This window comes from Alosa alosa, chromosome 1 (assembly GCF_017589495.1).
Source record: "Alosa alosa isolate M-15738 ecotype Scorff River chromosome 1, AALO_Geno_1.1, whole genome shotgun sequence".
NCBI classification, from domain to species: Eukaryota; Metazoa; Chordata; class Actinopteri; order Clupeiformes; family Clupeidae; genus Alosa; species Alosa alosa.
In genome coordinates this window covers 50,166,265-50,191,528 of record NC_063189.1, presented here as the reverse complement: position 1 = coordinate 50,191,528, position 25,264 = coordinate 50,166,265, and the positions used below count along the sequence as shown (strand labels likewise).

General features: G+C 38.7%; 1 protein-coding gene across 12 annotated transcripts in view; it reads right to left on the bottom strand.

The window, feature by feature from the left end:
• The window catches only part of obscnb (obscurin, cytoskeletal calmodulin and titin-interacting RhoGEF b), a 191,499-nt gene that overhangs the window by 11,271 nt on the left and 154,964 nt on the right, over nt 1-25,264 (bottom strand). For 11 of the 12 annotated variants that reach the window (XM_048246060.1, XM_048246143.1, XM_048246088.1 and 8 more), the window contains 12 exons: nt 25,127-25,165; nt 23,482-23,580; nt 22,715-22,933; nt 22,432-22,465; nt 22,261-22,307; nt 22,069-22,173; nt 20,034-20,090; nt 11,133-11,272; nt 8,658-8,858; nt 4,431-4,507; nt 3,857-4,027; nt 3,321-3,480 (listed from right to left, as the gene is read on the bottom strand). In XM_048246060.1, coding sequence (XP_048102017.1) covers nt 3,321-3,480; nt 3,857-4,027; nt 4,431-4,507; nt 8,658-8,858; nt 11,133-11,272; nt 20,034-20,090; nt 22,069-22,173; nt 22,261-22,307; nt 22,432-22,465; nt 22,715-22,933; nt 23,482-23,580; nt 25,127-25,165 — 1,349 coding nt within the window. The remainder of the gene's footprint in view (nt 1-3,320; nt 3,481-3,856; nt 4,028-4,430; nt 4,508-8,657; nt 8,859-11,132; nt 11,273-20,033; nt 20,091-22,068; nt 22,174-22,260; nt 22,308-22,431; nt 22,466-22,714; nt 22,934-23,481; nt 23,581-25,126; nt 25,166-25,264) is intronic. The other variant, XM_048246078.1, reaches the window with a different exon arrangement.

Below are 25,264 nucleotides of genomic sequence, written 5' to 3'. Positions count from 1 at the left end.
GTGATGTCTGTATGTTACTGAGACTTTGAATTTCCCCTTGGGGATGAATAAAGAATCTATCTATATATCTATCTATCTATCTATCTATCATTACACAGCTTTTCCAGCATTGTGTTACCCCCGTCCCAACTTTCTTTGAAACATGTTGCTGGTATCAAATTAAAAATTAACATATATTTTCCATGAAATAGTCAAATTTGTCATTTTCAACATTTTATATGTTGTCTGTGTTCTTTTTGCAACTAAATATGAGTTTAAGAGATTTGCAGATTATTACATTCTGTTTTTATTCACATTGTACACAACGTCCCAAATTTTTCTGTTTAGGGGTTGTACACGATGCTGTTTTTTTTTTTTTAAACCAGTGAATTTATTTTATCGGTTAGGCCTTGCGTCTACACGACCCCGGCATTTTAGGAGGCTGTAACCAAAATTTTTTGAAACCGAGTTCCGAAGTGAGATTTTTTTGAAACTGCCAGTTACCTTTTGCCGTGTAGACAGCAAAGCTGGCATACAGGGGGTCAGACAAGTGAGATTTTTTTGAAACTGCCAGTTACCTTTTGCCGTGTAGACAGCAAAGCTGGCATACAGGGGGTCTTTATTGTTGAGATCAGACATGATAATCATCCACACATCTTGCACTCGCTCAACTTTTTACCCGTGTACACTGATCAGTTCGGCCAAAGCCACGTTTCTATCCTCTCTGGTATCCTAGAGTGCTCTATGAACGGTACAAGAGGCGAAAGCCAATGTGTGCTTCTTTTACCGATATATTTGGCTGCATTTCTTATCCAAACAACGTCGAACTTGGCACTGCATGTTAAAGAGTGGGACCAGACAAAGCTGAGGCGTGTACAGGGGAAACTCAAGGTCAAGCTGAAAGAGGTAATGGAGGACTACAGAAGGAAGGTAGAGCAGAAGCTGCAGGAGAACAGCATGACCTAGGTCTGGGAGGGCATGAAAACCATCACAGGCTGCAGGAGGAGCATTATAGTGGAGGGGGATGTGGTGAGGGCAAACCAGATCAACCACTTCTACAACAGGTTTCATTGCCCTGTTCCTGCTCTCAATGGCCTGCCCATCACCCACAACTCATCCTCCAGCTACTCCAATCTGTTCACCGCATGCCCCCTCATCCTCACTTCCACAATCAACTGCTGATGTACCCCTCCCCCATGCTGCTACCACAGACAGTGTGCACTTCAGCCTTCAGCCACCATTCACAGATGCACCCCTCCCCCCAATACACAACAAAAGGATCCCCTTTCCTCCCATCATCATGGCAAATCAGGTCAGAGGAGAGCTGAGGAGACTTCACCCCAAGAAAGCAGCCTGCCTAGTCTGAGTTAGTCCTAGACTGCTGAAAGCATGTGCTGTGGAACTGGGGGGACTGTGGAAGACATCATGTCTCATCCCAGTTCCAAAGAAGCCACATCCCAGTGAGCTTAACGACTTTAGGCCAACATACGGCCTGCGGGCCACATCTGGCCCGTGGGCTTTCCCTGACCAGCCCGCGTAAGGTCCGTGAAAGAACTATAGTCAAGAGCCTAGCATAGAGATAATGCATGCAAATCAATATCGTTGTTTTTATTTTGAAAGCGATTGCTATTTATACGCCCATACATTTGTGCGTGGATGCATACGACGTAAACACCCTCACTGATGTGCTGGTGAATAGAATTTATGCTTCTGCGTCGACACAATGCAGTTGCCTTTACGTCGGCGTAAACCTTTCAAAGTTTTGTGTCTCTTATGTCTGCGTCGCTCACCACCGCAAAGGTTGTTAGAACGAACTCCTACTTCTGCTCGTTGGTTAACGTAAAACGTTACTGGCAGATAGACAGTTTACAATCGGATAACCCCGTAATTGTAACCAAAATATGTCTGAGTTTATTTGCAAAGCTTATGTTAGCGAACTAGTATGATGCTACTACCCACAGGTTGCTTGAAGCAGCCGGCTCAACACACACAGCGAGTTGACCAATCACAGTTATGTGCATAAAGTTAAAGCAAAAACATAGCCTACATTTTTAAAATAGTTTTCTTTGTGCATGTTGATTAACTAATGACAGCCTACTATTGTCTGCTCCACATTTTCGTAGTCTAATTCTGCATAGAGTTAATTTAATGATGGTAATGATTTAATGATGAAATATTGCCGAGTGTTGATGAAATGGTGGCACAGGCCTATGGGTTGTACTGACTCCTTCACATTTTCATGACCTAGGCTAATTATATAGATATTGTAGTACTTTTTTATATCAGTCTTTAAAAACTGAAAAAAAAAATGTCAATGTCAAAAAATAATTTTCGAGAATGAGGATTAAATACTGGACATAGATTAAATATTGCTGTTTTTCCTTTGTCTCCCTCACATTTTCATCTGTTCTTACGACTAGTAAACAAAACCATATGATTTACTTAATGTTATACAAGAACAGAATAGAATTGAACAGAATTGAGTTCAGACTTGAGTTCGGTATTTTGGGTCCGGCCCTCCTCAACAGTCCCAGTTTGTCATGTGGCCCCTTGGGGAAATTAGTTGCCCACCCCTGCTCTAACACATGATGAAGACCATGGAGTGACTATTACTTTACATCCTCGGACTCTTAATTTCTGTTCAAACGATGTGATGACTCCTCGAGCCGTCTTTCCTGCTCCGCCTCTGTGTCGTGGGATCCCAAAATGGTGGATGGGCTCTGAGACCTCCCAAATCGTCACGTGATAGCAAACTACCATGACTTATCTCCTCATTCTCAATAACTCATTCCCTGTTATATATTGTTCTTAAAGTGCATTCTTTTCCTTGTTTGTTCAGCAATGCTATTATGTTTACATTAATTATGGCAGATGGTAGTTTTATATGTGTGTGTTTGTGTGTGTGTGTGCCTCCTTGTGTGTGCATGTATCTTTATGTGTGTGTTTGCGTGTGTTCATGAGTGCGTATGTGTGTGCATGCGTAGTGTACAGTCACTAAATGTACACATATAATAAGAAGCCTAGGAAGAACAGTACAGTGCACTGTAATAAGTCAGAGGAAGCTAAAGAATAGCAATACAATGCATTGCTTTGCATGCAGTGTAAAAAGAAGAAGTTTGTTGCTACTGCAATCTACAGGTAATGAGTAAGTATTTTACTAAGATCAGTGATGTACTGTACATGGTAATGTGGGGAATACAGCCAAATAATTAGTGGATAAGTGGAATTCATGTTTTAGCACACCAGGCCAACAGCAGATTTGGATGGTTAAGCAAGTTTGGTGCTTTGGAGTTTACTTCTCTTGTGTGGTTGAATGCATTTGTACATTGTCAAGTACATACCTTGAAATACTGGTGGGTGACCTTCTCACTTATAGCAGCTTCAGCTTGGGACTGGCTCACCAAGTACTGTAGATATTTCTCAAACCCTTCAGTATTTTTCAGAAGTTGCATGGCTACATCATCATCTGTATCACACTCATTGAGGCCAGGAAGAATGCAGCTGAAGGAAAGTAAGCAGAGAGAGTTTAGACAGTCAAAATATTCTAGTATCAGACATGTATGATATTCTATGCTGAAATTGTACTTAACAGAAGGCAGATAAAGATAATCTCATAGGAAAGCTATGTTCAAAATGAGATCTGACCTGTTTCTCCTAAGGAGCAATATGAATAAATTGAGAAGAAAAGGTTTTTTTTGACATCTTAAATTAAACTTAAGCTAATAAAGGCTGAGACACAGCTTGCAGCTGAGAAATAGCCCTCCACTTGTTTTGGCTTGAAGAAGGAGAAACAGGTGAGCCAGAGCTGCCAGAGCTTATTAGTGTCAGAGGCACAGAATCATCTCTGTGATATAAATTATAATACATATCTAGTAACCTGGAATGAAAGTCTTTGATGTCATCAATGTTTCTAAATATGGTTTCCTTCTGGCTTGCAATTTCAGGTGGGATCTCCTCACTCTCCATTTGCTTCAGATGGTGGGATGAGACGAATTCCATCTCTTTCACATACTCTGCCTCGCTGTTAATCATCTCCTGGATGAGCTGACTAAAGAGGAGTGAAAAAGAGCACAATTTCAGAAGTATTGGCTACCGTTACATGTGGGAATTTGAAAAAGCATTTCTAGGGGCCATTTACAGTGGAACATGAGGTACACTGCTAACATTTCAAAATGTCAATGTTAAAATAATGCCAGGTGGAAATTGGTTGCATGTATGTTGCTGCAATGACATGTTATAGCCAAATAGCTAGCTGCTTGGCATAGACATGTAAGTAATGATAAACATGGTTGTTTTCTGAACATCGGTTAAACCATTTTTGAACAATTGAACAATTGAAATCAAGCGCTTAGATGTGAAAAACAAATTCACTGTGATTTTCTCTAGCAATTTCTTTTAAGCAGATATATTTGTATGCAATCATTTCAGTGAATGTAATATCTCAAACATACCATAGCTTCCTTTTGTACTCTCCTTCTGTAACCTCCTCCCCAGTGCACTCAGATGGCTCTCCTGCATCTGTAGAAAGCTACAAAGTTCCCAAAATGAAGAAATATAAAAAGGTAAAGGTCATATGAAGAGATCAGATGCAAAACCCTCTAAATCCGTCTGACAACTTTTCTTTTAAATGAGCAATTTTATCAAGCTCCTACAAGTTCTTACCTACAAATAGATATTTCAGACCAAAAAGACAGTGGTATTTAGCAGGTTTTGAACTATTTGATTAACATATACTACATGTGAAGAGCATCCACTCACCATGGCAATATAACATCATTGTCAAGTTTGCTGATGACACAGCAGTAGTCAGACCTCATTTCTAAGAACAATGAGCAGGCTTACTTGAATGAAGTAGACAGGCTATCACATTGGTGCCAGGACAACAACCTCCTCCTCACTTTTGCCAAGGAGATGTTTATAATATAGACCAGGGGTCTCAAACACCCGGCCCGCGGGCCAAATCCGGCCCGCGTCCTGCCCAATTCCGGCCCGCGACGTATGACAAAATAATAATGTAATCCGGCCCTTGAGGCTATTAATTGCGACAAACAACGATACTGATTAAAATAGACGATAGATCCAGGTACGGGGACAAATCTCATTTGTAGGCCTACTCTGCTCCACTATGTGCAAGACATCCAGAGCTTGATTCAAACCCAAAATCGCTGCGCAAAGTTTTCAGGAAATACTTGTATTACACGCGAGAAACACAAAGACGTGCATTTGTAATGACGCGGAAGCGATGCAGGCCATAGTGTTGCAGAAATTGAAGCAGAAATTAAGCAGAAATAGCCAGGCCTACACCAAATGTTGAAAAACGTTCACGTGTGATGAAGTCTTAGGTAAGCTTATTCACCTATTCTAATTCTGAAGGAGAATATCCTTTTGGAGATTATTATCGTCTATGACAGTGATAGTCACGGTGCGTCTGTGAATGGAGGTGTATACAACGGTGTCCACTAAGCATACCATGCTTGTTTCGACCCTCTGCCCAACATAGCTTGGAGGTTGCAGTGGTAATCGTGATGATAGTGTCCGTAATGGATGTGGTACAGACAGCAGGGCTAGTAGAAATAGGGCTGTAAAGAACTACAAAGTCACCCGCAATATGATGCGAACTTCTGGGTACTGGGTACCCGCGATAGGAACTGGTTGACCAGAATACTTTATTGTAGGTCTATATTGTAGTAATCTATTACTAAACCACAACATCTTAGGTGTTGGTATACATCTTAGGTGTTTTTCTGTTAATTTGTTATGTGGGTAATATGAAAAAAGGAAAGTAAACCTGCTTAAATATGTTCATCCAGTATTTACTGAAAGGTGCATAATTTGAGGTGCTTGCCATCCAGTGACAAATTAGATGGGTAAATTTACCCCCTTCATAAACTTTTGTTTTACTCAAAGATTTTTACATTTACAGTATAACTTTATCTCTGACCACTTTCAAGCCATGGCCTTTTAAATTTTGATATAAAAATCCAATGGTGTTGCTTTCTTAACCCTGATGCCTAGTTATGAGAGGAAATATTTTTATTTGGTGTGAAACACACACACATACCTGTTTTTTATGTTTTTCATTTATTTTATAATTTGTATTAATATTTATTTTATCATTATTTTATTTATAGGCTAAGGTTGCTAGCACAGGTGTCTAAAACTAGATAAAAACACTTGCACTTTCTGTTTGCAGTTTTGTGTGGTATTTGAAAAAAACAACATTGCATTTTCAGAAATAGCCGGTCCTCCAATCAGATGACGTTGGCTGAATTGGCCCCCAGCTCATTTGAGTTTGAGACCCCTGATATAGACCCTTTCAAGAGAGTTCCATTATCAGCATCATAGTTGGCCCCACAAGGCTTCCGTTTTAAAATTCCATTTGTTATCTTAATGCAGAGGAAGCAGATTGGGAACCAAATAGAACGTTCAAGCATTGTTTTTGTTTTTATTGTTGAAAGGGTCTATATTTCCGGCGTGATCAGCAGAAGATTTACCAACCACTCAACCACTCACTACCAACCACTGGCTCTCAGGTGGAAAGGGTAGAGAGAGTTTCAAATATATTGGTGTTCATATTAATGAAGACCTGACTTGGACCAAGCACACGATTCACTGGTGAGAAAGGCACACCAGTGTCTTTTCCACCTCAAGTACTTCAGGCTACCTCAGCAGTGACTTCAGACCTTTTACAGAGCCACCGTAACAGCCTGGCAGGCACGTGCACACATAGACGTCAAAGGGGGCTTGAGCCACTGCCATTTTTCTTCCAGGAGAGGAAGTGTCCTTTTTTCTGGACTGCTTATAAAGCTATTGTTTCTTTACTTTCTCTACCTCCGTCCCTCCACGTCTCTTGCGCAATGCTGAGCGCACACAGTCATAGCCAGGTTTCATGTTAGGCAGACAGGCAGCCTCTCTCAGGGCCAGATGTACTAACGCTTTTGCGCCCACTTCAGGCGTATTTGTTTCACAATATGCGTGTAAAATCATTGTAAGGTATGTACAAACAGGCCGCATGATGTAAAAGCGCAAACTGCCTGTCGCGGGAGCTGAAAGTGGCAGATTGCGTTTGTCATGTCATGCATATGCATTCATGGGAGGATCCAGGGGAAAGTGGGAGTTTAGCGTAAAAAGATGGGAGGGGAAGAGTAAAGAGTGCCTAGTTATGTATTCCGCGGTATGTACAAAGACTGCTCCTGAAAGCGCCGCGCCTATTCTGCCTAAATACTTCCGCCTTTAGCAGGTGTTAATCCAAATTGCAGTTCAATGCGTCAATAAGAGAACCTTTCAAAGACAACAGAATCGCTATTTAGAGCACCAGTTTTTGTGGTGAAAGTATTTGTACTACCAAAAGCAACCTTAACCGTTGGCCTTTCGAATGTCTTACTTTCACTTTCACGTCATTCACTTAAACTTTCCTACTTGCTAGATTTGACCAATCTTCCATAGCCTACGTGCACAAGTAGTTTGAGTAGAACTACTGATCTTCATTATCTCCCTGCTTGTTTACATCTTATCATGTATGGTATTATTTCATGATCGCTAAACGTTTGATTCTTTTTAATGTTGTCATCAGTTAACTTCATTCAACTGGCGCTTTGTATGTAGGCGCTGCCATTCAGTTGTGGACGTTAAGAATTTGCGTTTATGGGCGGAGAAAGGCAAAGAAAGGCGCAGTTTACACTAATGATTGAACGATTGATAAATACGACGGAAACTTGGGTCTGACAGCGTTCGCAATCTGCGGTGTGTCCATGACGCTGATAACGCTACGTTCGCAAATGTACAGTACGTATCAGTGTCCAGCCCAACTGTGGTATTTCGTGGTTTGTGTGGAGGTGAGTGGTGATGAACTGGTAACTATTCTACCAGTGCAGGTCCTAGGTTACAGCTTACTTGCCAAGACGAAAACAAATGTAGCATAGTGAACTTGATTCTTTTTAAAGTAGACTAAAGCATGTGCTACAATCTACAGCTAAAATGTTTTTGAGATTGTTAGTTTTCTTCCTTCCTAGATTCTTTTGTAGAAATCTGTAGTCAAGAGTATTAAATATTTGCATGAATGTGAGGGTATTCTGATAAATCGGTTAGTCAGACAAATGTTACCGCTGCCTGAAAACCAACACTGAGAGAATGCAGAAATGTTTTTATGCCCTGGCTATCCGGATTCTGAATGAGAACAGTAGCTGGACCACAAGCATGTTGGAAACATGTCATGCACTTTAGACATTTATTTCTCCCCTTTTCTCCTCTTTTCTATTCAGTGCCTTATTTATACACACTAGCGTTTCAGCTTGAAAAAAAGAGTGTCAGTCAAAGAGACCAGCAGAGGTTTTATTTTCAGTACATTTTGATGATATGCCGGTCAAATCTTCTATCACTTCTTAATTAGTCAAGTTGAGGAAAACTGGAGGCAGGCTATGTAGCTTAAAGATGACACAATCACCCCTTGGCACGTTGCTCAATAAAAGAGACGTGCAAGATAAGAATAAACTTTGCGCTGGGATAATAATCCGCTTTCTGCCAGGTTTTGCGTCACGAAAATAGGGCCCGCAGACTATAACTAGGAAACACACCCCATATTATTGATTTGTCACATCTTTCTTTCATGGACAGTCTATAATAATTCTCTCAAAGGCCCACTATTCAAGTAACACAAAGCTTATCATTACAATTCATACCTTCAGCCGTTTATCCAAGTAAGCAGGTGAAACCCAGCCCTGGCGGGATGGTGTGCTTTTTGTTGGTTTGGTGCGCACCAGCCATTTCAGTGGGTGAGCAGAGTCCAGCACCTCCACATACTGTCCCTCCTTCAGTGCTATAGTTTCTTTACTAGCAGGTGTTGGGTTGTAGTCAGCAGTGGCCACATAAATGTCAAACATCTGCAAAGGACCAAAAGATTGTTTTGGTTAGACTTAAATATTGAGCATACATCACAGTGTACTAAAGGCACTTCAATTTACATTAAATACATTATTGACATTAACACAATTAAATTTGACGTGTTTGCTGTTCATTTCATGCAACAGTACCTCCACTGCAAAGCAGCTTTCATATACAGTTAAGAACAAAATTATTCATACCCCTGGTAAATACCGATTTCATGTTGATTTTCTCTTGACCAGTATGTTTGTTCTGACTCAAAATAACACTGCCTTGTGGCTTAAGGTTGTAAGACAATGTGGTGGAACTCATGAAAAATAAGAATTTTCATCTTTTTAATTTTTTTTTAATAAAAAATGGCTTGTCCAAAAATTGTCATACCCTTTTTAAATTTTGATGAAGCCATGGCCAACTGGTTAGCGCTTCGGACTTGTAACCAGTACTGTATAGTGTTGTCTTGAGCATTTTCAGGTAGTGTCACCGAGTTTTTTTTTGGATTGGAAAACACTGAGAAATAAACTGTCATAATGAAAACATGACAAAGCCATTTGACTATCTTGTTCATAAACGATGGTGTCAAGACTTCTTATTTTGATGACACTGACAGTTTCATTGACATGAATACCTGCTTTTGAGGAATGGACTATCCATTTTGAGCAAGTGACGTGCTTTTGCAGGTCATCCACTAGGTTTTGCAGTTTGCACTAATTGTTTTGAGAAATGCACTAACTGCTGTGCAAATGTTAATAGTGATGTGAGAAAAGCACCAAAGCGACTGAGAAACTGTAATTAGGTAGCAATGAATACACAATGGTACAAATGAAAAAAAAAACATCATCACACACCTCCAGTAACCATCATCATCCATCATCCTTAAGGGCCTATTTTGATGGTCTAAAATGAATGGTCTGAACAGTATGACTTAAATCCATTTATTAATACTGTCCCCCTACCTGGATTCCTGGCCCGTACAGCCTAGCGACCCACCACCTGCCTATGACAACTCTGCCCAGATTCCTGGCTCGTACTGCCGACCCACCACATGCCCTTTGACAACTCCTCCCCTAGACAATTCCATTTCCTACGCTGGACTATTTGAACTTTCTGACACTAAATTAGGATTAATGCATTATCATACCAGATATGTAATCATCCCACCTCTTGTAATTTTCACCTCAGGTGGCTTTAAACACCATGTCCTATTCTCTACACCTGACTAACATATGCATTTGTCATGTATACAGACCTTACTGTCCTGTATCTGACCCTAGGCAGATGGGTCAGGCCCTTAAAGGAGAATTCCGGTGTGATATTGACCTAAAGTGTATTGAAACATGATACCGAGTGTGAACGTATGTCTCATAGCCCATCTCGGCTTGTCCCCTGCACTCCAAAATCTGGCGCTAGTTAGCCGATGCTACCAACAGCTTTTTCAATAGTGGTGCTTCGCATCGGCTAGCCATGCAAATAAATCACTGTTTTACACCCATTTACGAGGCTCAATGTATCTCCACACTTCATTGGTAGACTTCCGAGGGCCCTGACATTTAAAACGAGACATTGAAAACTTTGAAAAAGCACTGGTAGTTTACTTACAAGACGATTTATACAGACAGTATCTTCATGAAGTTTAGCGTTTGCAGCCATCTTGAATTTAGTCACGATAAGTCGAGCAACGAGTAAGAATTAACAGGTATGATAAGGGATCAGATTCCAAAAATAATTCAGTGGAAATGCATGGATTCCAGTTTCTTCCAGTAGCAGCAACTGGAATCCATGCATTTCCACTCACTTTCCACTGTAAAACAGTGATTTATTTGCATGGCTAGCCCGATGCCGAAGCACCACTATTGAAAAAGCTGTTGGTAGCATCGGCTAACTAGCGCCAGATTTTGGAGTGCAGGGGACAAGCCGAGATGGGCTATGAGACATACGTTCACACTCGGTATCATGTTTCAATACACTTTAGGTCAATATCACACCGGAATTCTCCTTTAAGTCGTGGATCTGCTCAAAGTTTCTTCCTATGTGTATCTCCAATTCTAGGGAGTTTTTCCTCGCCCCTGTTACCCATGGGCCTTCTTTTCTTTTCTTTTCTTTGATTGTCTAACACTCTGTAAAGCGTCATTAACAACACCCAAATAGCACGGTCTGTTCTTGTGGAATGAAATGCAAAGCTACAACTGTTAATACTGCCTAAATACATATGAATTAATCCCGTATAAGTGAGTATATGCTCCCTGTTCTAAAGTGGAGGACCAGAAAGCCCTTACCTCTCCACGGGCATCACCCTCATCTGACTCAGAGGAGGAATCCATGATGAGTGAAGGAGGGCGTGATCGCCCATGATGAGGTGAAGGAGAGGGGGTCTTTGTCTCATCATCACTGTCAGCCCCTGGGACACGAAGTGAAGCTAGGAAATATTGGATTTAACATAAATGTCATCAATGATAAATATTTTGTAATTTTTGCAATTAGCATGGTAGCCTACATTCAGACTTTCTTTAGTGGTATTTCATGTTGTCAATGACCTCGGTGACAAATATCAACTATTGTCAGACGACTATGAATGAAATCCTCCCTATAATGCAATTCTCATACTGTGAAACTTGTGAGTCTCCAATAAACACAGGTCATTCATAATTGCGTGTATGAAATACTAATTTAGTGAAATAAACACCTGCCTAAAATAAACGTGCCAAGAAAATTGATAACTTGCAGAGTACTGCAAGTTCAAGTGGGGATTTGTTCTGAACTGCCAACTCATCAAAACATCACCTAATTGTTTTCCCCCCTCGATGCTTTCCTATCTTACCCGTGGACTTTCCCCCAGACTGCCTTTGAGTTTCTTATCCAGAGAATACGGATACCTTGCTCCTGTGCGACGCTAAGTCGCATGCTCATTACATCATGTTAGCATTGTTAGTCAACCGTAAAATGAGTTACAAGGTTATGTTGTATTTCTCTGAAAATAGAAAGGGTTCATATAAAGGCTTAAAACTCTTCAGATGTAACGTTATTTGATGTCAAAGTGAGGGCAAAATGAATGAGGGTCAATGGAATGCTAGCTCAAAGTGGTTGACTGCTAGCCACAGAGTGGCTACGCTTTCTGAACGTTCGCCTCCCCCCTATGGCCCCTTGCAGTACAAACCTTTAACAGTCCAATCATACAGAGAAAATGTCTGTCTTGCACCCTACAAAGTTTGGGAAGGCTAGATATTAATGCCCAAACATGGCCTCCAAGATAAGGCATTTATGAGAGTAAAAATGACACAAAAACAAGAGTGAAAATGTATGAAAATATTGATATTTAACAAAAATATTTTACAGGTGTTAGTTTTGGGACGTAAATATTAGGTAGACAAACTGCGCAAAATCTGAGACGGTGCAGCAACTATTTTCCTGGATTTTGTCTGATTTGACACCGAGAATGACTCGGCCGGTCGGTCAGTCAGTCGGTCGGTCGCTCTCTCTCTCTCTCTCTCTCTCACACACACACACACACACACTCCATGCCGTTCAAACTGTGTTGTTGTCATTAGTTGTTAAACACTGACTAAGTAACCAACGGGAGAACATGGAAAGGACTTGTGTGACAAGTGTGACTTGTAGTTTGCAAGGAGTTGTGGGCGGGAGTAGGGGCATGGAAAAAACATGGGAAATGTGCTTTATTTTCTTTGTGTAGCAGGTGTCAACACCATGCAGTGTCATAAAATGTACCACAATCCGGTACATCTAATTTTAGATAGATAGATAGATAGATAGATAGATAGATACTTTATTGATCCTCAAGGGGAAATTCAAGTTTTACACAAGTTACTGTCATATTCTTGAATTTCATCTCAGAGTCTCTGTAACGGTTTCATATTTCAACTGGTAATCTAAGAACTTCTTTAAGAAGTACTGCTGATAAGTACCTATTTACAGTACCCTCCAGAATTATTGGCACCTCTGCTAAAGTTGATTAAAAATGGGTATAAAAAAAATCTGTTGGTGATTTATTGTAATCTCACAATTGAACCTTAAAGGGAAGTACATTTATTTTGAGAAAAAGGAAAATCTCAAAGAAATAAATATTTTTAACAAAAACACATTGCTCACAATTATTGGCACCCCTGCTTATAATACCTTCTTAAGCCTCCCTTTGCCAATAAAACAGCTTGTAAAATTCACCTATGACACCCCATAAAGTTGGAGAATACAAAGCAAGAGATTTAAGACCGTTCGTCTTTACAAAATCTCCCCAGATTGTCCAGATTCCTAGGTCCACACTTGTGCATTCTCCTCTTTGACTCACCCCACTATTTTTCTATGGTGTTTAGATCAGGGGACTGAGATGGCAATGGCCAAAAAGCTTCATTTTGCGTCAGTAAACCATATTTGTTTTGATCTGGACGATTGTTGTGGTTCACTGACCTGATGAATGATCTAATCATGACCAACTTTTAGTGTCTTGTCAGAGATTGACAGATTTCCTTTGAAAATGTTCAGGTTTTTCTTGTTGTTCAGGATACCATGCACCTTAATTAGATTCCCAAGGCCTTTGGGAATAAAAACAGGCCCACAATAGCACAGCGCCTCCATCATAATTCTCATTAGGTACAGTATGGGATTCTTTTCAGTATAGTTATTCTTCTATATATGCCAAACACACCTACAGTAACGTTTCTAGCCAAAAGCGCAATTTTCATTTCATCTGACAATAGACCACACTCACCCCAAATCCTAGTCTACGATGGGCCATTAACATGGTGTAAGGCGGGACCTTTCTTGATGCACTTGCAGCAGTGTGAAGTGTCAGACGTCAGAAATGTAAGTGGCAAACACGCTTGCCTTTATTGGCCTGCGGCACAATTGAACTGCGGAACGAAAGGTTTCCCTGATCAGGAAATACTCCTTAATACGCAACTTTGTGTAGGCTTAACAGAGGTAGCCTAAATATCGTGCCTATGACGATGACATCGTGACATGACGATGACGATGAAACATTTATTTTACTTGTCTCGCTGGATTGAAGGCAGAATGTGGGCTGTTGCGCAAATAGATGAATGAGGGTCGGGAGATTCCGTTAACAAAAACCTAAAGTTTTGCTAACATTTTCTCCATTATTATCGTAAAATATGTCTCCATGCAGGGCAGGGCTGGTTCTAACCTAGGCTAGGCTACTATATTTGGGTGGGCTGGTAGAAATTTTGGGTGGGCAACATAGCAAAGCTGTCAAATTGGATCAAAACTAACATAAACACAAAACAATCAGTACTACCTAGCTTGAGTTGCTGCAGCAGGGATAGCCAGGGATAGGCAGTATGTCTGATACATGTACTGTATGTAAAATACAAAATAGTATGTTGTCATTTTTATTTTATTTAGTTGGAAAAAAATGGCATCATATTTTGTATCAAAATACTTTATAGGCTTGTAGTTTAAAAATAGTGCCAAAATCTTTTGGTAAAACCAATAACCTACTTTTGGTGATGTGATTATAAAAGTGCAAAACAATGAATGCAGCACTGGTGCTGACTTGTAATTTGCCCAGAGTTGTTGTGATCAGAATATTGAGATTCAGGCAGATAAGTTTCTTGAGAACTTTAGTCATCCAATTCAAACACATGGAAGTCATCCAATTCAAACACATGGAACCGGTTATGTGGTTGCCCTGCAAGAAGTTGCACCATGTGCAACATGCACAATGTTTGCTCACATACAGTACACAATACACTCCTTCATACCAACCTCAAGTTTCTTGAGAACTTTAAAGTTCTCAAGAAACTGATGATTAATCATCTAATCGGAAGACATGGAACCGGTTATGGTTGCCCTGCAACAAGTTACCCCACGTGAAAATTTAATTAATAATTTGCCCAGACTTGTTGTGATCATAATATTGAGATTCAGGAAGATGAAATTGCTCACATACACAATACACTCCTTCATACCAACCTCATAGTTTCTTGAGAAAATAAACAAATAGACAAAAAAGCAGGTCAAATCATTGTAACAGCTACAAAAATAGATGGCAGAGTGGGGGAAATGTCTTGGATGAGTATATTTTGTATATCTTAATTTACAGTAATATAATCAAATTGATTATATTTTAATGTCCCCATGATGGAATTTGTTTTAGAACAGCATAGCCCAGTGACAGACAACTTAGATAATTAACTTTAATATGTCTGTATTACATTTTATTCAAATACAGACATTTTATGTGAGAGTAAGGTATTTGTGTTTTTTTGTCCTTCAATTTATGAGTATGGTGCTTGCATCTGGTTTCCCTAATGTATTTGTGCTAATTTCACATCTTGAGCCTGTTTCTGTTTATCTGGATGTTTTGACGCATGCCACCCTTGAATTAATCAGTGCCTCCCCAGGTAAAATCCAAGTGTAATTAAGTGTATTGAATTATGTATTAAGTTCAACTTAATACCAACTTGACTATACTTTGAGTGTAATTAGTGTGCTAAAATGGAACAACTTTTTTCAAACTTTAAATGTTCTTAAGTACATTATACAAAAAGAGATTTTATGAGCATTCGGAACACAGTCGCAGTACAATTTTGCAACATCCCAAGTGTATTGGAAATGTACTTAAAAGGCATTACAGTATAACTAATAATAGTGTAGTAGTGTATTTTGAATACACTCTTATCATCCTCATCTCTATTCATTTGGCATGCTTCTGTAATATTTTTAATTAACTTCAAATGTACTTCCTGACTACAATAAGTGCCTTGAAAGTTTGCAGTTATGTTAATAAAAGTATAGTCTTAAGATACTTTAAGCATTATAAAGGCATTAAGTATAATATTAGTGTGGTTTAAAATTTTACTATTAGTACTCTCCTACCTATTCTGTTACATGACAAATTACACTTTGATTATGAGAAAAACATTTTATTGACATGAATGAAAACAAAACATAATATTCATCCATAAAAAAAGTAAAACATTTTCCTGAAAGTTATGGATCTCTTGAGCATATCTTTTCAAGTTGGATGTGGGAACACGATAAAACATGCATTTGGGCTTATTATTTATTTCACATGCATAGATTTTTCGAGTGGCTGTTTGGAGCGCTGGTCAGATTCCTCCTCGCTCGCAGCATTTTCTTCCATGCTTGGGGAGCAGTTTCCTCTGAGTGCGCACGCGCAGAGAGAATTTGCGCGCACGCATTTAATATATACGTGTGTGAAATAATATATAATACAATACACCCGAATGCATGTTTTATAGCGCAAGTTCTTTTTGCCACTATTGTGTCGCGATACTCTACAGCCTCATTGGTAGACCATCAATTCAAAATGAAGATTTCATGAAAAACAAAAGTTGTTTACCCTCCTAGGTGAGAGAATTTGCCCTCTAAGCTTGAAATTGTTTACTGGACACCCAGCCTACAAGCCAACAACTTAACAGTCTAACATGGCTAAATTTGTAATGCATGATCATTTATTGCTTATTTGTTTGCAAAGTCTTCTGGCCCAGAAAGAAAACCATGGTGGTTACGGATCATGGCGGAGGAAATGTACAGCTGGTAGATTTGTGCAGTGAGTGAACTTCCCTCAACACTGAGATGTGGTGGCAAAAGCTGTGGTAGCTAGCTTCCTTACTAGCACACCATCTTCCAGTCCAAGATGCATACAGTTTTCGGTGGCAACCCGGGGCTGGACAGCAGTCAAATGCATTGACCTTGGTATTAGAGAATTTGTCTCTGTTGTCTGTGAACAGAAAGAAGATGGACAACATTTTACAAGATAAACAATATTTTACACAGAAATCCATTGGCAATAATGAGATTAATACAGATTATCTGTACCTATTTGACATTTACTTTTTATGGGTCAAATTGGTATTGACACCATCTGTTTGCCATCCTAGTATGGGTAGACCTGGCCAGGTAGTCTTTCCTTAAAGTGTTGTGCACCTTGGCACCGATATGAGTGCAACCACCCTGTTTTCTGCATTTGATTACCTTAGATTTCTTTGTTTCCAATACAACCCTATTATCGTTTTCGGGTCAAATGGCATTTTAAATGGGAGTCATAGGGGCACTAGCCTACTATTTTGATGCATAAATCAAAATCATGTATCAAAATAGTTCTGCCCCTACCACTCCCATTCAAAATGGCATTTGACCCAGAAACGACAATACAGTCAAGCTTAAAGCAATACCAAAGATTTTTTTGTAGCTTAAAATAATGTTTCCAAAATCGTTTCAGTGGTTCATCAACTCGTAACAGGGTGAACGGCAATTCTGCATTCGCTTCGCGGCCCTCTATCGGCTATAACCGCACTATGTAAGTTTTCCAGATCGGGTAGCGGATCTGTAGTTCGATGGAATGAGACATAAGAAACTACAAATTTTACTTGCATCTGATGTCGCAATACATCGTACTTTTATAAGTCATGCAAAATATTCAACCTTGTCTGTGGACATAGATTTTTGCAAAGCCGGTACTGGATAAACAAATGACAGAGGGAAAGTTCTTTGGTGTTGCTTTAATTATGCTTTCAAACGAAAGTTTGACTCAGGTACATTCACAAAAAGACCCTAGGTTGCATTTTGGCTTGAGTTATGCTTTAAGAGTAATAGGGCAAGGTCCTGGATGAAGAATATTTACCTTTACTGCTGATTATTTGAGGCGTTCAGACATTTCGGTTTCAAAACTGTCCAGGAACACCTGTAAAAACATAGTTAGGCTACAGATTAAAACTAGGTAAATTACAAACGCTACCATGAAATGAACTTGAATGCTCTGTCAAACACGAATAATTAAAAAAAATCTAAATCTATCGCATAAACCAAGGCATAATATCAATCATGCAGCCTAAGCTTCATAGCACTAACTTGGTAGAACACCAGGTTTAATTTCCCCTCTAATATCAATGGTGGAAAAAACGTTCTACTTAATAAAAATGCATGTAATTGGTCCTGTAGACTCATTTTAAAAGATGTCTCCACGATTTAAAAAAAAAAACAGCTACAATGTCATTAGCATGCCTAATGAATGTGAAGTATGACTAGCCTAGCACCATCCTCCTTTCTGTGAGGTAGCCTACACCACACATAATATTAAAGAACATTGGTGAACTTTAGGCAAACGTTGCTTAATAAAGAACACACTTTCTTCCATCATAGTTTGTCTAACGTTAGTGCTAGCCAACGCTTGTCAATAATCCCACAAACACAAAGCAGGCTAATGTAGTTTTCTTCTTGATAGGGATCTGGGTCGACGTGTATGACGTTAACGTTAGCTAAATTAGCTAACGTGATCTGGCATTGCTAGCTTGTACTAGCAAGGCTCAAAACAAACTCTTGAAAAATTGCTAAGCCATCAATTTAACTTCTCCAAAGACTACCGAAGGTCATAAAGAGTAAGCTACATTAGAATCATTTAACAATATGCTTTGGGACTCACCTGATGACGAATAACTTGGCACTATAGATCCAACTGGCTTCAGCCCTTGTTATCTCATATGACGAGTCCTTCTGGCTCTGTAGGACCAACGTCTCTGGCATGACTAGAATTCATGGTATCTTTAATTTGGACAAACCTGTAACCTTACGGACCGTAAACGTATGCATTTTCTGGTCTCTACAGTCCATCTGCCTTGCAAATAAAGTTACAAGCATAGACTGTATAAAATAACGTTAATGTTTGCTCACACCACGTTTTGCTCGAAAGGTGGACAGATCCGCCCACTCCATTTCAAATTCAAACAGCCATGTTATTGGTCAACTGGACTGCCTATAGGCTACATTTAACTGTGTTGCCCATAAATTTAACAAAATGCCACATTCATCCTCTCACAACCTCTACTACATCACAAACGTATAGGCTATACCTTACTAAGACACAAAATTAACAAAAGAAAAAATATTATTTGATGTCCAAAACTGATAGATCAGTGTGTCTAGGCTAGGTTATTGCACATTGCCATCCATGCGGCTGACATATCAGGCCTAAAGGCTACACACATTAGTATGTTATTAAAGGTGAGATGACTATGAAACTATACAAACAATGATTTAGGCCTACCAAAAAATATACTTTCTATAAGTACACTATATTACAACTCTAAGTATTAGCAATTTAATACAATTAAACTAAATAAACTTCTTTACCATTTAAAATACACTAACAACAAAGTACACTTTTAAAAGTACATTACAAAAACACTTTGAATATTGCACAATAAGTATATTTCATTTTAGTACACTGAAGTTGAACTTAATAACATCTACTTTGAAGTATACTTTCTAAAAGTACAAATTAAACATACTTTACATAAAGTACAAAAAGTGTAAGCATACTTGCTTTATACTTCATATACTTTAATCATATTTCTAACACATTAAAGTATACTACTTTTTAACCTGGGTCACTAGTGCCACCCTTGTTAAAAATGTCTAGAATCGCCACTGACCACACTTCCAGACAAAGCCACTGTACCATTTAGTAACTCCTGCCGTTTACATTGGTAATTAAATGACTGGACAGGCTGTTACCTTGCATGCCCTCTAAATAAAGCAATGAGGTCACTTTTGAAGATTTTTTGCCTATATTACCATCCTCCATACTGTATGTGGGGGGCAAGATAACCTTGGGTCTTTGTCAAAGCATGTTTGTCACATTTCCAGTTGATTAGAACAATTTAATCATTGTTTTAACTGTAAATATAGGCATTTTCAACAAAGTACCTAGTTTGTATAGACATTCCCTGACTTACAAATGTCAACACACTTTCTTTTTATTTAAATTTAGTGTATTCTCTTGTCTTTCTGATGTTGAAAAATGCTTCTGTTAGGTTCTGTATATAAGATTTTTCTAGGGGTGCCAATAATTGTGAGCAACATGTTTTTGTTAAAAATATTTATTTCTTTATGAGATTTTCCTTTTTCTCAGAATAAAAAAATAAAAAAATAAAATTCCCTTCAAGAGTGGATTTTTCCTCATTGTTTTCATTGTGATAGTACAATGAATCATCAAAAGATTATTTTTTATACCCGTTTTTAGTCAACTTTACCCAAGGTGCCAATAATTCTTGAGGGTACTGTATATACTTGATGCTGTAGACCTATTGCGAAGGCACTGTACAGACTTTTGAATACAAAGCACAACCAAATTGAAAGTCCACATCATACAGTCTACATCCGAAGATTCTGTGTATACATACTGGACTGTTTGGGCCAAGATTTCATCCACTGGAGCACTTCCTGGTTCTGTAAGCTGTCTGAATAACAAATTAACGATTGGATGAGTATGTGACTGAATGGACAGATGTATGGACGAATGGATGGGTAATGTTTGGATTGATGACTGATGAGATGGAGGGAAGTTAACTGGTTATTCATATATTTGCCTTGATGTGCCATTGCATTCAGTGAAAATGTTCCCATTCTCTATGGATTAATGAGCGAGTGATTTATGCACTCAGACAACAAAGTACAAGAACACCCAAGTTGCTCCCTAGCACGATAGTGACCATGGGTCACTATCATGAACTGTTGCATGGAATGCTGGCAAGTTTTAGACACTGTAGCACTGTAGTTTAAACAGTACCTGACATACAGGGCTCTATCTTGGCGATCTAAAACGCATGGTCAGTGGTGAATAGCTGAAATACATTTAGGGGTTTGTCCAGTCCACATTTGGGGTGGTTTTGGTATCAAACGTTGGGCGCTTGGCACAAAAAGGTCTTATGTTTCTTAATCAGTCATGGGTGTGTTTTGGGTGTAACATCCTTTAAACCAATAAAAATTACATCTGACATTCCCTTTAACAGCAAGCAGCGCAACGTCAAACAGTGCATCGGTATTTTGATGGTCAGCGGTGCATGTGTTTGACATTGCTTGCTAAGGGCTGCTTACATCGTGACTAGGGATGGGCATCGTTAAGAAATTATCGATATCGATGCCATTGTCGAGTCTGCTTGTCGATGCGATTCCTTATCGATTCCCGTACCATTTGCTGAACACTTATAGGATGGCTTTGAAAAAAAAAAATCAAGTGTGCAATAACAATACAGAAGTTGAATACTTTAAAATTTCTAAAAAAGTAAACATTTCTAAAACAAAGCTTTGTATTGGAATCGTTAGTGGAATCGTTAACATTTGGATGTGTACGATTCCGATGGATCGGAACATTTGGAACCGGTTCTTTTACCGATACCTGGAACCGATTCCCAAGCCTAATCGTGACAGTGCATCTTCAGCTGTGCTTTAGATGTGCCTTTCACTATACAGAAAATCAGGTTTATCTCGGTCAGTGCCGTAATAATTTTTAGACGGTGCAAGATAGCGATTTTTGGATCATGCACCAGACCACACCTTCTGCCACACCCCTGGGCGCAAGGCTTAATAAAAGTGAAGTGCATGGCGAACAATTTGAGTGTAAGATAGGAATAAGCTTTGTGTCGGGATATGAATAAGCTTCGCGCCATGTTTTGGATTGTCAAAATAGAGCCCACAATAATGTATATTCAACTATATTCTGTGCAATTCACTATCTTTGCACTGTGTTCTTTGCCTGCTGCACTAGACATGGTAAAAACTGTGAATCATCCATTGTTTATGAATTCAAAAAGCATCTTTAGGCTAAAGTACCTGCGCACTGGCAAATTTAGGACAGACTCCCATCTCTCTTGCCCTTTTCTTAGTAAGAGTTGTTTTAGCAGAAAGCAGAGAAAACCTTCAGTTAGAACTTTTTAGTGTGATTTAGGAATATTCTAAGCAGTAAGATGAAATGCTTTTCAAATACAAGCCCAGTTTTAGTTACAGAATGTCAGGTTATTTCTGATGCTACTACATGTATATATATTACACTGACATTTGTGATATTAGTTATTAATTGCAGTTTACAATTAAACAAGCACTTATTTACTTTTTACAGTACAGATATTTGAACCTTTCTTACACACATAAAATCTGAAAAAATCTGGTTGTTAATGAAAAGGAATATTGAGGATTGCACACATAAGCGTTGACATAGAGAAAGAGGAGATACAGGACAGAATCAGATAACAGATGAACTCCGCAAAGTATATTTGTAATGTAATATTATATTGAAAATATAAAATTCCCAGATTGAACCCACTAAAGAGTTTGCATACTGATCATTAAGAAATGTCTTAACTGATTAATTAAGAATAGTACATACATTAATTGGACATGAGTCACTCACAAGCAACACCCTAATCGCTTCCCACTTACCTTGAGTTATTCTGGCAGATACCATCTCAGTAATCTGGGTGGTGAGTTTCTGTAGGAACTCTTCTGTGCCCACTCCACCAAGATAGGCAAGTCTGCTCTCTTCAGCTAAGTTAAACAAAAAAATGAGAACTGTAAGTATATGAAATGTGTGTATTATTGGATCCCTCACACTACAGAGTTTGAAAAACTAACCTTTGCTTGCCTCCTCTTCTGGTGGACTTATAGTGATGCCAAGTACCCTTGTAAACGTACAAACATTTAATGTTGATTCATAATAACATAACATAGGAACCACTCCTGCAATGTATATGTTTTCATATAAAGCATGAATTAAATTGTGAACTGTTTTGTTCTGATACTCACTCTGATGTGATTTTATCCTTCTTCTCTGGTGACACTATAAAATAAGTATTCATTCATTAGGTCCACTATAATACCATTACTCTTATTATTCATATTCTAAGGTGTTTTTTTATGCACGGCTGATGGGCCTGCTAAAAGCTTTCAGTGGTTTATTGAAAAAAGACAAAATTATGCTGTACTTATATATTGAACTAGACATATATACTCAGAAATCGTATACTTGTTTAAGATAACAATATTAAAATGAATAATACACAACTGAACTGTCATCCCTAATACACACCTTCCTCCACCTCAAGGTGGGCAGTACAGACAGATTGACCAGCCTTGTTGGTGGCAATGCAAGTGTAGGTTCCTGTGTACTCTTTTCCTACATCCATTAGGATCAGGTTGTGCTGCAAGCCTGAGCTGGCCACCTTGTAACCCTTAGTTTCTGGCTTGATCCAGAGTACATCTTCTCCAGACTCCTCTTTCAGCCAAGAGACCATAGGAGAGGGGGAGCCTTGAGAATAGAGAGGATGAGCAAGACGAAAGGATGTAAGCCTACTAGATTTACATAACAGTGGTAAACTAGAGATAAGTAGACAAGAAAATAGAAAACATAAATGTCCACAAGAAAATGGGGGAAGGGGGGCCAACTCTGCTTTAATAATAATAATAATAATAATAATAATATAAATTAGCACTAGTCAATATTCAAATTGGGCTGATGGTCTTCCTTCATATCTGCAGTCCTGCTTTATCATGGCTTAGTTGCTGTTCCACAACCTACCAGCATACTCATTGATTTCTATTCAGTTTCAATGAGAAAATAAGTAATTAAAAAACCAGTCTGTCTATCAAGAAACGAGTGAATAACAATCTATGTGCATTACCGCAGACCTATGATATACAAGAGTTATAGAATAGAGTCCATATCTTGAAAACTTTAGGTAGAGTTTAGGTAGGGAAAACTGGGGGAATACAATCAAATCAGTAAAAAGTAAAATTTACAGAGAACAATATCTGATTGCTTGCACAATCACATAATAATTATTATGTCACCAGTACCTTCGACTTTCACTGACAGAGTAATGCTTGCACCCTGCTTCACATTCCTGTTATTGAACCTTTCCAGGAATCGTGGGGGCAGAAGTGGTTCTTTTGAATCTTTGAAAGGAGTAATGATGAAAATACAGCTGTCACAATTTGCTTTGTGATTAACTTCAATGTGTAGTTCAGCAAAAATCAAATAACCATGATTTTTAAAAAAAATCTTTACATAGGTAATCCTTCACTACACCAATCATGTGTCATTAGAGACACTTGGGGGAAAGGGGGAAAAAGACTGAGAAGAGACAGATATACTGCCTTATGCAAAATGGAATTCGTCTAATGAATGTGTCCATAATACATATTAGGGGAGAGGCGGGACAGCTGAAACACTTTTTAATTAAACATAATTTACAAAGTGATCGTACCACATTGAAAGCTAAATTTGGTCACTAGTAACCTACATCTGTCCTCTGTCAAATACAAATGCATTTTCAGCTTTGAACAAAACCGTTCAGGAATTATTACAGCAAAAGTGGGATGTGCGTAATGTTTCATTCGTCCCTCCTGGTCGGGACAGCTGAAACAACATCAGGGGACGAATGAAACATACAGATTAAGCCATTTAAACGTCCCACAACTTCAACATTTTACTACATATCATGAGATTGTTGCAGGGCTATACGTCTTCGTGCATGTCTGTTAACAACTCATTGCCATCATCGTGAAGCGTGTATGAAGCTTTTTTTGAAATATCATGCCATATGGATGATTCTGCCATGTTTATATCTAGAACGGTAAGCTTTCCCATTTATATCATGTTTATATTGTTGAAAATGTCGTTTCACTAGGTTTTTATGTGGGTTAGGCCACTGCACATCCAAATAAATAGGCATATTATAACATGGGGAAACTCAACCCCCTGCCTGGTGGGCCCAAATGTATTTTCATCTTCCTAAAACTGTTTTTCCATGTCTCACCTCCATAAATGATTGTTTAAACACAGATATTTGTGCATTTAATTAAAATGCATGGAGTTACTGCCTGGTCGGGACGATTGAAACTCTTGTTTCAATCATCCCGACACAGACATCTGTCACTATAGCTTGTTTTGCTTTCCATGTAAACAAGCATGCGATATGAAAGTCTGGGATTGTGGAGAACACTAAATGGTCTACTGAATAAGCATTAAGTTGAACCTTTAAATGAAAAACACTCATTAATAATCAAAAAAATGTAACCGCTAATGAAGTTTACTTTTGCGCATCAAAACTCATTTATCTCCTGTAACTCCGTGATAAAATGACATAGCAGGAAGATATTGGGCTCATAGAAGGAGGTTAACATGCTCTATGTTTTGACCGAAGGACGTCTGTCTATCATCATTACACTCGGAGAAAACTGGAATGTTTCATTCGTCCCGTCTTTCAATCGTCCCGGCTCTTCCCTACAGTACATAGTATTTACTGTGTAACATTAATATTGATAATGAATTAATTCAATCAATTATTCACATCTATATCATGAATTAATTGAGAATCATAATGTGGAATAATCCCTTTGATATATCTATTAAATCCATGTTTAAGTAGAATCTAAATAATAACACCCTTGCTAACTTTAGACAGACAACAAGCATAGGTTTTTTAAATTACATATCTACCTTTGGCTCTTTTATCCTCTGGTAAACATTCTCCAGGTGCTATAATTAGGAAATGAGCAGATAGATACAAATTCATCAGTTTTATGTCACAATTAGATAAGGTATAGTATACATTTCCCAACAGAAAGGTCTTAGACA